General features: G+C 42.8%; 1 protein-coding gene and 1 non-coding gene across 12 annotated transcripts in view; both read left to right on the forward strand.

The window, feature by feature from the left end:
- Window positions 1-15,979, forward strand: part of LOC105834055 (cytospin-A) — a 57,829-nt gene that overhangs the window by 24,403 nt on the left and 17,447 nt on the right. For 10 of the 11 annotated variants that reach the window (XM_012676265.3, XM_012676252.3, XM_012676266.3 and 7 more), the window contains 2 exons: window positions 5,031-5,131; window positions 10,662-10,820. In XM_012676265.3, the coding sequence (XP_012531719.1) occupies window positions 5,031-5,131; window positions 10,662-10,820 (260 nt within the window). Of the gene's footprint in view, window positions 1-2,874; window positions 3,366-5,030; window positions 5,132-10,661; window positions 10,821-15,979 lie in introns of those variants that run through there. The other variant, XM_012676255.3, reaches the window with a different exon arrangement.
- Window positions 7,078-7,149, forward strand: Trnac-gca. Its single transcript has one exon. It is a non-coding gene; the product is annotated as a tRNA-Cys (tRNA).

A 15,979-nucleotide genomic window follows, 5' to 3' on the forward strand; every position in this document is an offset into this window, starting at 1 on the left:
ATATCCGCGCGATGTGAGGCTAGCGTAATACGCGCGCCTCGCTGTTACATTGCCGTCACACCGGCATCGGAGTGTAGGCAAAAGATCAATCGCCGCCACACCCTGCGGCTAGAAGCGAGAAAACGTCGTACGGCGACGACGACGGCAACTCGCCGCCGCGTCGCCGCCGATAAACGCGAGCAATAACGATCATCTCCGATGCATCTGCGGCGGTCTCGCTCGCTGGAACGCGGGATTGCCTTTTTAGCGCGCCTTCGGAGAGAAATTGGTATGTGATTGCTCAATACACACACACACACACACACGCGCGCGCGCGCGCGCGCATACTGCATAGTAATAGTATCCAAGGCAATTGCCTTGGATCGTTGAACCCGTTGAAATTCTGTGGTACATTCGGGCATCTTGCCGCGGCCGAGCGTTTCTCCGATTTCCCCCTCGAATTTTTGGACGCCAAAACTCTTCCGTCTTCTCTCCCGCCACGGGACGTCCTGCTTTCCTCACCTCGAATCCTCGAGCTCCGCCGATCGGCCGTCCGCATTATATATAATTATTCTGGAAAAGGTAAAAACAAACTCTTCCCGCGGAATGGCGGGATTGCTCGTCCTGCAAGATCATCGGCGGCCGTTTCTTTTTGCGCGTCCGCGGTTGTTGGCTTCTCTTCTTCCTCGCGCGCGGCCGCGGAGTCGATGATTGTTGTTGCAATTAGAATAATTTTGACGTAACGTCTCGGCGACTCCGCGAGCGACCGTAAAACGCAAGTCGCGTGTATACTATGTCGTAAATATCGGCAGACACGAAAATACCCGGAGAGCTCGTCCCGTTATCATCGTGCCCGGCGCATTGCGTAAAACCGATGTATATTCCTCGTACACTTTCGCGCTTAAACTACGCGCGCGCGCGCGCGCAACGCGTCGTCTCGACGTTGCGATTTTTATCGCGATCACGGGAATGGATCATCGGGAGCCAATGATCCGTTCCGCAGGAATTCCAATTGCCGCGCACGAGAAAGAAACATGCGACGCGATCGCCGCTAAATAACCAGGCGTAAATGCGTGATCGCGTGTATACGGGGTGTGCGCGTAAATTTTCCGAGGAAAAACGGGGGGAAGATGAAGGTCGTACGTTACTTTAAAGACAGTCCTGTTTGCATGTAATCAGAAAAAAAAAAATAACAGTATTAGATATTGTTGACTGTGCGAGCATGCGATAACAAGAAATTATTTTTAATATAATTAATGTTAATATAAATAGCATAATAATTCTCGCCAAAGATATATTCTAAGAATCTCTTTCTTCCAATCAGTGACAAATATTTTAATCAAGTTTCTATTAAAGTTGCTTTGACTAATTCGAAATATTGTGGTGAAGTTATTGGTAATTAAGAGAGATTGGTCAAGAGGGATCCATAGAGAGAGACTTATCACGGGGCAGATCTGAGCATCGTGTATTTATTATAGAAGAGCTAATTTGTAGATTGAAATTCGAAAGAGAGAGACCAAGGAGAAGATCGAGGGTCAAGCCGATAAGATCGATATTCCGGGGATTTCTACATTGCCGTTTCGCGAGAATCCGAGAATCCCAGAACGTAACCCAGTCACGAGGGGGGACGTTGCGCAACCTAGAATCCACGATCCGAGAATGTAACGGTTCGGGAATGATGCGAGAAGTCGATTCGAAAAGTCGTGCCGAGAATATGGCGATTCTGTAGAGAGCCAGAAATTCCGTGTCGTCCGAACAACAGCACGCCTTCGTTCGATGATTCGATCTTCTCTGTATCCCGCGGCCTCCTCCGCGTGAACTCGCAAATCATTTCGATTCACGTATACACAAGCGTACCCGCCGATCAGCAAACAATATATAAGATTCGCAGGAGCAATCGAGCGCGATCGAAAATTAATTTCATAACATTCGACAGCCGACACATCCGGATGGTCGTCGGTTCTTTTTTATTCCTGCTCTTTTCTGCATCGTGATCCGAAGATCCGATGGATTCGGGACACCCCGTATATACACTTTGAGTATTTCGCAGCGAGAAAAAGAGAGAAAGGAAGAGAAGGAGAGAGCGAGAGAGAGAAAGAGACAGAGAGAGAGAGAGAGAGAGAGAGAGAAAGAGCGAGTACGGGTGCAGGGTAGTACTTAGGTACGTATGTACAGAGCGTAGTTACGTACCGGGCGTGCATCTTTATTATTGGCCGAGAGTGAGAGAGAACCCGGTACGCGCGTCCGAGGTTCGATGAACCTTCCTCGCAAGGTATACGCACGTATACCAAGCCTTCCGATCGAAGTCGCCTTGGCGTTACGGTGTCCGCGACGGTTCAAAATCCTGCCGCGCACGATCCGCGCCGTGTTTTTCGCGGGACCGCGCGATAACGCCGGCCGCGATCGGGAGATCGGGGGATCGGAAAGGGTCCCAAGTGTCAGAGATAAAAGCCGACATTCCGGCGAGCTTCGTGCGGTTTCGTGCTTCTTTCCTCGCGATGCGATTAAATCGCCTACATACGTCAATAAAATCACGGGAGAGAAAGGAGGAGCGCGAGTGATCAATCGGGACCGTTAATATCAGCAGAAAAGAGAGAGAGAGAGAGAGAGAGAGAGAGAGAGAGAGATTACTAATAAAAAAATATACAAAAATAAAGTAATAAAACTTTATGAGAGATTCGCGGGCAACGTGGAGGACCGAAGTGGCGGCGGATTGTTCGTCGCATACAACTTTGTATCAGGCTTTAAGGCTCCGCGTTTGTGTGGGCGTATACGCGCTCGCGAACGCACATATGCACACGCGCACACACATATACGCACACCTACCTACCTACCTCTTCTGGATATTTACTAGCTTATCGCTGGCAACGTAATTCTTATCTTGCCAGGTCGAATTCTCCCCGTCAGTCTTCGGCCGCGCTTTCCCGTGTGTTGCGGCGAGGATTCGCGGCCACCGCTCGAAACAAAACGATATTTCACCGATCTTCCCGCGCTCGAAAACTGTGACCTCACCAGCTTTCCGTCGAATCGGCGCGCGATTCTCCGGAAACACATCTCACCGGAGGAAATCGCCAAGTCGCGCGCCGACTCGACGACGCGTTTTTCCCAGAGCGGAGGCTCTTAGAGAGAGAGAGAGAGAGAGATAGAGATCCTTCAGGAAATATCGACGCGCGTTGCCTCCGCGGCCCGGAGTGTATTTAATCTCGCGAGAGGAGGTGTGAACTCTTAGCGGGTGTAAGACCGGCGTCCTCTTTCGCGCGGGTAACGCGAGACGTGGTGCGTTTTGCGTTGCGTTGCGTTGCGAGACGTTGTGATTCAATGCGGGATTTTATCTGCTGCTCAAGATGATCCGGCAGTTTCTAGATGCGCTGGGAGGCGGGAATTCGGTAATATCTCCTCGCGTATCCTCGCATATCACCTGTGTGTATTTGTGCACCTCCTGTATTGTAATCCGCACCGTTGACTGCGCAAGAAGTCCCTCTCGCAAATACGATCGGTTGTTGTTTTTTTTTTTTCCAAATATAGATTGGAGATTACCTGGAAAACGTCTTATTTGCAATATATAGCGACAGATAAGACAACGATAATTCACGAGTGTCTATTGAATGTTCCGCAATCGATAAACCGTAATAAACTGTAATTTATTTGGATAAAATTGTTTTTTACGGCGTATGAATTTGTAAGTAAATAATGTAATTTAGAATAACCCTCAAATTCTTAGCCGCTCGGTTAAAAATATCATTCTTTGTCGATATCTTTGCTGCGTTGATTCACTTTTATCTTATCTAAATGTTCTACATATTAAAATATGATTAACAGAATTAAATTTGTTTCTAGAGATTTGAAACTCGAATCTTCACAAATTATCAGTCTAATTTTTTCGCTACGGAAGTATATCCAATAGTTTTTTCGACCATTAAGCTAATTTAGACAAACACGTCAATTACAATAACGTAATGCAATACGTCAAGGCTCCGTGCGTTGCAAAAGTCTACGCGAAGAAAAGAAAATTATTCCTTTCGTTTTTGTTTCATTGTGTCGCCGTTGTCGTCGACCGCGTGTAATTATTAAGGCGCGGCGGTATAATAAAACGATCAATAACGATCGACATTACGGCGTTTCCGAGGTGATCCGAGATCTGTCCAGCGTGTAATTGCCCGCCGTTTTACGGGCCGTCCGATTACTTATCCAGCTGTTACGCATAAATCACGGCCGAATCAGAGCGTCACGGAAACGTTAGTCGGCGTGACCGCGCCGATGATTATCCGTTTTTAATTGCGCGCCCCGTGGATAATTACTCGCGTGTCGCAGCACGTGCGCGCGCCCTGATTATCGGGGCCCACTAAAGAGGAGGGCCGCGGAGTTCGCGAGGCGATCCGGACCGGCGATACAGCGTCCCGCTTTTTATTAAATCCTTTTGATAATCTCGGCGCGATACGACACACACACGTGTAACGGCTTGTACCTCGATTTAATTGCCGGCTGCTCTTTGCCGTGCGCGAAACGGAGTAGAACGGCGCGCGTTTTCGCGCCCCTTTCCCCAATTGTTTATTTCTGCCGGAGGTAATCTCCGCGTTATCGCCGAAGATTGCGTTATCTGTAGGCAACGCGTTCTTTTAATCGCACACGCTTATCGAGATGTTTTTGTAAGAAATTGTTCGTGGAGTTGTCGAGTTTTTTTTATACTTTAACTTTGTTAATCTTTTTTTTAACAAATGAAATAAAGTGCAGTTTCTTTTGCAGAGAAACACTCTTTTTGCTTATCAGACACGTGTTCTCTGTGTGATAATAAGGATTTTTCTGCTTGTTAGTGCGGTATTAAGCGTGCGAGAGATATTTTAAGGGCGATTCCCGCAACTACGTCGTCGTTACGTAAAATTAGTTCATTAAATCATTCCGTGTTACTTACAACTGTCACAGAACTCCCGACTTTAACTTTAATTATCGTTAAGTCTTAAGATCATTATAGTCGCTTATGATTTGCATGCGTAAGAATGCCTTATATTTAAGAGTTAACCGGGATACTCATTAAAAAAAAATGTCCTTTTCAGGCTCGAAGCGGGATGTCCGTGGGTTCGGACGGCCGGGCGCCGTTTAAACGGACCACGCAGAATATACAGCCGCTCGCGAAAAAGCCCAGCAGAAGCAGCCAGTAAGTACACATCTTAATTGCCAGTACGGATAACAATAAATTACCGTTGGATTTGCTTGGCGAACCCGCAAATGATTCGGGCTGCGAACATGCGCAGTTTTTTTTTACACAGGTTCCGCTGTTGTAAAATCCGAGAGAACTATTTTACTGCGACTGCAATTTAGCATATGTAAATTATGTTAAACGCTATAAATATGTAGCAAAACGATATCATTTGAATTGTAATTGTCTTTAAAAAGCTAATCAAAAATTGGAATATATTAAATTAAATTTTCACGATGTTCTAATTCAGCGCATGAAAATAATAATTATTGCAACTTTTGCAAAATGTAAGAAAATAATTAGAATTATTTTACAAATTCCTGTATTACCGACCGTGTGTTATTCGTTACCGATTCTCGTAGTGGACATGGCATTCTGTAGGGGACGTTAGTATACTGTTCCGTCGTCGCGCGCGTAATAGAAAAACGTCGCAAAGAAAGTATTTTTCTTTATCTTCAACAAGATCTCGAAAATCAATTTATGAGGTATCGTGGTTTAGTTTGACCGCAACAATTATCCCGAATAAGGGACTGAAACCACACTAATGGCAAGAAGAAGTGGAACTCGACAGGAGATGAGATATTCGTAAAAAAAAAGTGTTGTAAGAGAAGTAATCTTCATATATCTCTTTTTCACATCTGGTTCTAATCAATCTCGAGTTGTCTCCTAATGATGTAGTTGCTACATCTATATCCCGACTTGTGGGAAATATCCCAAGAGAAATGATGAAACGCACTTCTGCCAGCGATAGAAGAAAGGCATGACAAAGATATTATCTATTTCTGATTAGGTAATCGTTTTCACGGGAATGGCTGGATTGATAACCCCCGTCAGGGAAGTCAAACTGATCCAGCTAGATATCAATGATGAATATTTCAGAAAGAGATGACACGCACTTTGCGCGACAGCAGAGATCCCAATGTATCGAGATGAAGGGATTCATGAAAAGAAGAAATGGAGATAACGACGATGAGGTGAAAAGGTCGTTCAGACGCTGTAAACGACAGCATAAACTGAATTAGGGAAAACCCTATCTAAGCAAAAGGAGTGATGTATTATTATAGATCCCCGCTATATCAAACACATTATACATACACGATATATCAAATACATTATTAGAACTAATTTAACTACTCTCTAAATTTCTTAGAGCGAAAATACTGCCACTACAATTTTTCGAGTAATTTTCCACTCCAATAAAAGTTAAAAATTTACTCTATTAGAGTGAATTCCACATCTTATTGAGCGAAAAATCACTCGAAAAATTGTAGTGGCAGCACCACATTCACTCTAAGAAATTTAGAGAGTATAAAACTACGGGTGAGATTGAGCTTGTTCTTACATTGTTTTATATTGTCAATAAAAAGAAAAAAAGTCGTGTAATAAAGGCGTCTGTTACCATAACCCCGATAGATGCTTAGTTCGAACGGATTCCTTGTCCGTCACGGATCGGAAAACCGGTCTCTCATTATTTTTCCGGGAAGCCCGTTATCCACCTGCCGTTACAGACGGCTTCTCGTCTTTACTTCCAAGAATTCTTTATTGTGATTCGAGAAATCATTCCGCGCCCAAATCTTACTCGGCGGATTTTATCGTTTAATACATCGAAGCGTTACATTTAATCGTGGCAGTTTTACGACATATTTTATTTAAATCGAAATGACATATTTCTTTTAACACTGGGAATGCTTGAAGTATCGTACAAAAGTATATAGAACTTTGTAAAATAAATAGAAGATATGTTAAAATTGAAAATATTTAAGTAGATGAATTTTTTTCGGTATTTAATACGGTTCTGTTGTATGTTAACTTTTTTAATAAACAATTTTTACAAATGTTAATTGAGATAGGATTTTAATGTGGTTACAGAGAAAGACGCAAGTTAGAGATCGGTAAGCATCGTCGGGGATATAGCTCAGTGGTAGAGCATTCGACTGCAGATCGAGAGGTCCCCGGTTCAAACCCGGGTGTCCCCTTGTTTCTTTTTTTTTCCTTGTACGTAACTTAATAGTATTCTTATCTATCCGCGTTTACTATCTTATTACTATTTTTTAATAGTACTAAATTATTTTAAGAGATAAATTTTTACACAAACTATTAAATTAAAAATAATCTCTATATTTTAACAATTCTGCTTATATATAATTTAATGTTCTTTAAAAAATGTGATAATCTTAAATGAAAAATATTAATTTTTTATCTTAATAAAACTACATAAAATTTTCTCATGTAACTAGATTAGGTTTATTTAATTTTATTGTAATATTTAATATTTCGAAACAAAAATGCTCTTTTTTCATGTGCAACCACTATATTTAATTTAGTGTAATTTATTTTCTTAGATTAAACTTCTCTTTATTTTAAGTAGCGATATTCAGAGAGATATTCTCTCGTTGCAATAACGAGATCATTAAGTGGTTCTACTATTAATTTCCGTTTTCGTAATAAACCGCTGAAATCTTTTCGCGCGGTGGTGCGCGCAACAAACGAATCTCTCTCCGCGAAATTTATATATAACTCCTTCGCGATGGATGTTGCCCGTGTAACATTGCTGGATTAATAATAAGTAGAGGCGCAAGGTGTGTCGCAACCTCCCTTGGCTGCGATTAGCGTGAGATAGTGCTCTCGTGGATATAGAATTACCGCGAACGCTCCCGTAAATTCACGTCGCGTTTATCGCTTAGAATCCAATTCTTGCGGGCGAGCGAGCAAACGCCACGTATAACGGAGATAAACGTCGGGTGACCGACGCACGTGCTTGTGGACCGGTGTTATTATCGCGAGCCGGTTCGGCGACGACGACCGTCTCCTCCAGGAGATTCGCTCTTCTACGCGCGACGCTCGTCGCGCAAGTCGGAAAAACGTGCACGCAACTACTCGCTTCTTTTTTTTATAACGCATGATGACTCAGGCTCGTTTTCTTCCAATTTACGTAACGTCTGATAACCGCGGCGTACATGCTCGAAAAATACGTGCTCCGATTCGCGTCCCTGGTAACGTCAGGAAAATTGTATATACGGAATCATAGAATGGAACATTAGGTTTTGTGTAGAAACCTTAGTTTCTCATGTAACAGTTTAATTAATAGTCAGCACGCAATGTTAACCGAGATTAACTTTGAATTTGATTGATTTAATTTAATTCTCACCTTTTATGTCAGTTGCTGAAAACATCTCCATTCTTTTCCGTACACCCTTGAAGAGAGATAGACACGTCGAGGTGTATGTTAAGTTAGCCTCCACACATTAAAATTTGGTAGTTCTGATGTGAGTTTCCGTTTACTGTAATTTAGAAGAGATAAAGAGTTCGCTGTAGTTTAGGAAAAGAGTTCTGTTGATTAACGGTTTGATGTTCCGAATAGTTCTGATTAGACCTTTGGGTAGCCTTCGATGAGTTTTGACGAAAAGTCTTACAAGTCAAAGCGATTAGATGACATGATAAGCATATAATACATGTCATTTCTAACTAATTTTGAGTTATTGCAACAGAGAACTCTTTATCTCTTCAAAATTAAACGGGAAACTCCGTGCTCGATCTTACCCGCGGCACGACAAATTGCTCATAACTTACGTAACGCTTGGTGAGCGTTTTATCCAGGCGCGGTAACGTTGCTGGGAACGAAATCAATCCGGATCTGTTGAGCGATCATACGATCGATTGATCGTTCGTTCGTTCGCAACAGGCGGATCCGACGAGGGGGCATTGACCAGCGGTCAGCGAGCGAACTGACCTCATCACACTGGCCTATACACACTGCTGGAACCCGTCGATACGCTAAACTCGTCGAATCGGATTCTCAGGTGTCCCGATCTTTCCTCTCCTTCTTCCCAAATGCGTGGATTCATCCCAGGTCCTCGATGATAACGTTGGAAAAAGTCAGCGTCGAAATTAGCCGGTTAGACGACATTAATTTCTACACTGAGAAAAAGTTAATTTGACTAAATTCTTCTACTTGATTAAATTTCTTCAGTTCAAGTATTTATGCATTTAACTTAAATACATAAAATACTTGAACTTTAATTTCACTATTTACATATTTGATTAAAATACATAAATAGTTGAATTGAAGAAATTTAATTAAGTTAAAAAATTTAGTCAAATTAACAACTTTTTTCCTCAGTGTAGAATAGTGATAATTTCCTCATTTGTGTGATTTTATATTTGTATAAAACTATATATATCTTTTATTATATTTTTATTTATACTGTTATACAATTTGATTATAATTGTTTTCTCCGACCGTAAATATTCGCCTGTAATTTCTTCCAAGTCGACAGTTAGTTTTTGTCAGTGTACTGCGGCAGAAAATTACTAGGAAATTAAGCGACTGATTAGTCAGCTCTCCCGACGGTCGTTGTTCACTCGATTATGGCTACGCCGTAACACGCGCGCGATAACGAAATTAGCATCGGTGCGCGAAACCGACGAAACCGCCCCCGCGCCTCCTGATTGTTCCCGAGCGCGGGGGGTAACGAGCGAGGGGAAAGAAACGTTTTAACTCACGCACAAACGTTACGCAATCCCCCTCGTTAATCACCTGTACCGCGCACGCACTCCTCCGCGCTATATCTCGCGTTGACGTTAATAAGCGCGCGCGCGCGTATTACGTAACCGCGCATAATTCTATCGATTCTTTTGCGCAACGAGAGGAGGGAGGGAGAAAAGGTAATCGGCGGCTCTTTGTAACGCACTCGCGTTAGATCGTTATCGCGCGCGGGCGGACGATCGTTCGCCGCCTCCGATTTTTATTGACGCAACGAAATTGCGGACTACACGTCGATTGTCTTCGCTCCGCGCGTCGGCATCGCGCGGCTCCTCGGCTCGCGTTGTGGGCGCGAAGTTAAACGACCGCGCGTGAAATCGATACGATCTGGAAATTGTTGGCGGGAATACGGGAACATTCCAGCCAACGTTACTTTTATGAATTAAATATATTCCTGACGCGAGAGAGAAAAAGAGAGAGTTGCACAATATAAACGTGTCTCTTCAATTGTGTGGTCGAAAAAGTTTTGTTTTTTTCACCCGCTCGTTAAAGATGAGGATTAATCTAGTCGAAAGACGCACGATGCGATGGACACGTGGCGAGATAACAATATCCATAAAGTATCCTATCTTTTTAACGTTAAAAATATTTTTAAACACAACCGAGCCTCGAAAATAATTTTGATGTATCAACAGAATTACTTATAAACTGGTACCCAGCTGGATTTTTCAATACCTCAGTAAAATCGTTCTTTCGTCGTATGCATGCGCTGCTGAACACTTGATATTTAAAGAACTAATATCAATATTAATGCGGCGCCTCGAAGATAACGTCCGTCTTCACGACTGTCTCCTTCCCACCACTCACCCCCCCCCCCTTCTCGAAAAGAAAAATTAATTGGCGATTGGACCAATTAACCGTGCCGCGGTCAATGCCTCCGGTTAATTAAGAAAAAAGAATATCAATCCCCGGGCTTAATCCACGGTCAATTAATATGGATTTCAGGGCGAAGCCAGTCGAGCCTGCGGCACCAGCGTCCAGAGCAGCGCCGAGCGCGGGGCGGAAAAGGGACCCGGTCGTGTCGCTCTTCAGCGCGAGGAGACCGGCGAGGAGGGTCCTCGTCCAAGGAGGCAAGGCGACGAAGCCGGGGGATCGGCAGCTAAAGTGAGTCCTCAAGTCCATGTGGTTTCTCGCGATCTCGCATGTGCCGTCCGCAAAAAAGAAAAAAACAAAAGCAAAAAACTGGGAATGAGAGAGGGGAAAAAGGCTCCGCGCGCCGGTTCGTCGTTGGTTCTCGCGGACGCGACTCGCCGGGGTTCGACGACCCCCGGCGCCGTCGGCTCCTTTCCCCCGCGATTTCTACGATGCGTTCTACGAGAATGGTATTAAGGATATATATCTCCGGGCTATCGTCCGCGAGGATCGCCAGGTCGATTTTGCGACGAACGCGATTCTGATGGCCGGCCGAGATATCGAGCGTTGGTCGTTTTATGTAACAGGTGAATTCTCTCGCGCGAAAGCGCGCGATACACATATATCATTCCGTCGGCCGTTTCTGTGTTCTAAGCGCGCGTTTTTCAGGTTTCTACTCGCCCTCTCGTATTTCCATGGATCTTAACGACACGATACGTTATGCATTTTTTTTTTCTTTTACGAAATTTATTCAGCACTCACCTTGCCAGTAGGCGCGTTCTCGCCGATTGACCTCGATGTATCTGGCTGCAACATTAGAGCTCTATTTCCGTGTCTGTCGATTTTTATTCCGAGGTGAACGCCACGGCACTCGGCGGTCAATTGAGAATTTCCTACACGCGCGAGCTCCGGCTTTTTCTTCCCTTCTTTAATCAGGATACGCCATATGTCGTTCACATATATGAAGTGAAGTGGCACGAAAAAGCGGCAGGTCGACGCGCGTAGTTAAACACGTTTAATTGCCGTTGTATATTTTTGACGCGAAATATCGACAGATCGATCCTTCGCCGAAAATACACTCGGCGAATTTTTCATTACTGATTTATAACGCGCGAGTTCAGCGAACCCAGACGAGAAATAAATAAATCGACTTGCTGGAAACGAGTTTCAGCGATGATCGACAACGTAATAAAATATACGAGGCGTTACACGTAATGACGTGTTAACTCGATGTATTTATTTAAATCTCGTGACACTTGCGAATGTAATGAGATCTCTGTGAGATGAAGAAAAGAAAACTCTCTGCACGTGTCCGTTATAATCGTTAATGATAGGCAGATGAAAGTTCGAAATCCCATATAGAAAAGCTATTGAACGGAGAGTCTCGGTGTCTTTCTATTGTTGCTATTCATATATTTTTAAACAGTTTTTGTAATTTAATCTAAAAATTCGAAACTAGTTATTTTGATATTAAAGATTACAAAAGTACAGCCGACTATTCGGAATCGAAAATTGTGTTTGTTTCTCGCGTATTGTCGCGTTAGTAACGAATATCGGGATTTTCTTTTAGCTTCGAGGCGTATTCGCGTCTCGCATTCGCGCTCACTTTCTCTCCATTTCCCGCTCCTCGGCGGATTGGATTTCGCGAATCTTTCGAAATATTCGCTCGCCGATAAAAGGAGGCGGACCGTCCGTGTCGTGCCGCACGGTTTAAATCAGTTTAAACCTCGAGGTTACAATAATATCCCGATGATTTGCGCTATCGAAGCTGCGTCACGTTGGAGCGGCTTATTCTGGTCTGCAACCCCCCCTTTTTATGAATTTTTTTTAATTTTTACTCTCTAAACCACAATCAGTGAAAGCTCGACAAAATCAGTGGAAATACACTGACTTTCAATGATATACTTAATAATAATTTACTGATTATCAATCAGTGAAATAAATACAGTGACTATACGCTAATTCTGAAGTGAAATATCGCAGTTATAAGTATGCCACTGCGAATCAGTGAATATCCACTGATTACCATTTAGAGAGTAAGTAAAGAAAATTAGCTACATTTATAATGGAAAATTTAAAGGAGAAAATAAATGTGTATAATTATTATAGATAAATAGCAAGAGAGAAAAGTACTCTTTAAACGTGAAATCTTATTGATTTGCAATGCTATACTTTAATTATGTGATTATTAGTGAGACTATTCACTACCTTTTAGTGATTCTGATTAAGAAGAAGATACTTTTATTAGGAGCGGTTGTTCCAACTTCTTGGTAAACTTACCTAACTGGTAAATATGTGTTTATCTTTATTTATTTAAGAAAAGAAATGAAGATAGACACATCTTTACCTGGTAGGTAAGTTTACCAAGAAGTTGGAACAACCGGTCCTTAAATGGAATCAGTGTATTATCACTGAAAGATAGTGCAAGTCTCGTTGATTAATGTTGTTATTAAACTAATTCTTTGTCAGTGAATACACCGATTCTGATTTTTAGAATATATAAAGATAACTGGATTAGAATAGTCTTTTCAATTCTCTGTATTCTGGGAGATAAGCATTTCCATGTAGTACGATTTTATTCCAACTTTACGCATTGCAACAAAAAAGTGACAGGCCAGATCTGTGCCGGTCTGTCCCTGGATTTGTGTGTTCAATTGTGGCGGCGTGCCGTCGACAGGATGACAGGCCCTCGAAAAGTCACTTAAGAGCCTCGAGGGCTTGCGGCAGATGAGAACAGCTACCAGTAGTGGAGCGCTACTGAACCGAGCTCGTTCGCTTTGGACTTTGTCACAAACTTTTCGAAGCATGGGAACCTTGAACGCTCGTGTTACGCGAAGAGAGCGTTTTTTTTCCTTCAATTCGCAACTACGAAGTTCGAGAGGGATCGCGCGCATTTATTCTTAGCCTTTACAGTTCCTTGTCTTCGTCGTTCTACACGGAGAAAAAAATTTTATATCAAAAATTACTGCGTACGACAGCAGCCGCGAACCATGAGAAAAAATTTCAGAGAATTATACCCAAGTAGTGTAAATACTGTGGTACTCTGATGAAAAATATAGTAACAATTTCCGCAGCTCTTTCTTTGATCCCGGCTTATTAATTATTTAACATAATTTTCGCTATAAAATTGTATACACTGATAGAAAAAGATGCTATATTCAAATAAATAATTATTTGAATAGTATCAATAAGAAATTTGATAAAAAATATTTATTTTTATTTTAAATCATAGAAAATATACTTATCTGAAATAAATAATAATTTATTTTTTATAAAATTTGTTATTAGTAGGTACTATTCAAATAACTATTTATTTGAATCTAGTATCTTTTTCTACCGGTGTATGCACACATACGCAATGCGCTTAACGTATCTAGCGTGCATAAATTTCGCGGATCTGATGTCACGCGCGTAGGCGTGTAAATCGATAAACTTCTCTTCCGCGTAAATGCGCTAATACCTCGTTGGTGTACACGCGTGGGTCTCAGGCCCATCGCTACCGACGACCCACTCTGGCAATGAGAGCGGCACTCCGGCACTACGACCCACATACCCAGTGAATCAAAAGTCAATGGGCGGCGCGACGCGCGCCGGTGCGTTCGCCGCAATTTGCGCCGGTCTTGCGTAAAACCGCGAGATGGAAGACGCGCGCACGGCCGCGGGATGAACTTGCAGAGATCCGGTAATACCGCGGGTAACCGGATTTTTCTCGCGAAAGCGGTCCCGAGAGCGTGATGCGTCCAGCAAGGAAACTCACTTTTCAATGTAACACGCGATTGCTATCCGAATTATTATAATAGTTTAATCGGGATGCCGATTGCACTCACTTTGCCGGCAGCAGTTTAATGTTACTTTCGGGAGAAGTCGAGAAAAAGAGATTTTACAATTAATTTGGGAAGTATCTTTAAATTTATGTTAGAGCATTTGAAGTAAACGAAAGAGTGGCAGGTTAATTTTTTATAAAATTAGAAAATAATTATCCTTTAAAATTTAATTTCTCAACTTTGTCTCTTCGATGATGAAACATTGACAGCTTTATTGTCAAACTTGAAATTTATACAATAACGAGACATTTTTTAGTGCCGCTGAAGGGTTGAGAAACGTGTGAATAATTTGTAACGATCAGTTGGAAAATTTGAGAAACGATACCAAGGAAAGGGAAACGGTAACGCGAAAGATTTTTTATTACGAAGGCTCTGTTCCAAAGTCCGTCGACGTCCTGCGATCTCAGTGGCGTCTGCAACCGATTTAACGATGCGGCAAGAGCATCACGGCCGTGATGTATCGAGCGTTTAAACGTTGTCCCTCGGTTTCGGTCGCGAGGCGAACGGAGCCTGACAGAGCGGCCACTGTGCGCCAAGCGATTAAGCGCCTCCGTCGCGCGGAGAAAACGAGCGGATCTTTCTCTCTCTCTCTCAACGAAAGGGTCCTCGAAGAAGGGCAGAAGCTAATTGACTTCTCTCGCGTTCAAGAGAGAGAAAGAGAGACAGAGACGATGAGCACGCGAGTGACGTCGTTCGCTCTCGAAAGAAATGCTGCTTGGACCGCTATCCGCTTCCATCCGCGTGTCGTCCACGCGGTTCTCGCCTCGTCGATTATCGCGATCAGCTTCCTGGAGATGCAGGACGATTCGGAAGATCGCGTGATACTTTTATGGTACAGCGTTTCGCTCTACGAAATAACTTAAAAGATCCAATTTTTATCCAGAGATACATATTTGCGATTTATTATTTTTATATTTTTATTATACGTTTTCATTAATTTTTAATATTTAAGAGTTTGTCGTAACAGACAGCCTACGCTATATGTTAATTTACTCCGCCATCGGGGTAGGTTGACTACAGTGCAGCATGTTTATACTTTATAGAATAGCTCTTGCCAAAAGGTCGAGAAAAATTCTCTCTATTAGTTCGGTTAATCATAAAAATTAGTTTAAAATGTCGAATGTCGAAATTGTGAAAACTGCGCCGACGAATCCCGGTTTCCCCTACATATTTACTGGTACGGTTCCTTGCAACGTGCGTGTGTGTGTGACGTGTGACTGTCACAATATTTGTTTGCGCACATGGCCGCGTTTGCAGAGCAATAAATATGACGCCATCTTTCTCTTTCTCGGATCCGTTTGCACCAATGTATAGCTTGACTTTAAACTCGGCTTAACTTACTTTCCACCTTTTTCTACTTCCAAGAATCACAAAAACCGAGTTTTAAAGTCAAGCTAGACTTTGATGTAAACATCGGTTTTGTATCTCCGATCTCTCTTATTTCTCGCCCGAGAAACGCGCGCAAGAGAGATTTCGTCTCTTTTGTTCCGAGAGTTCTCTTCTCTTTCCTGATCACTTATTTTCACGCAAGTTTGTCGTTTTGTCACGCACGTTCCCTTCGTTTTCTCTCTCTCTCTCTCTCTCTCT

This window comes from Monomorium pharaonis, chromosome 9 (genome assembly GCF_013373865.1).
Source record: "Monomorium pharaonis isolate MP-MQ-018 chromosome 9, ASM1337386v2, whole genome shotgun sequence".
Taxonomy (NCBI): domain Eukaryota; kingdom Metazoa; phylum Arthropoda; class Insecta; order Hymenoptera; family Formicidae; genus Monomorium; species Monomorium pharaonis.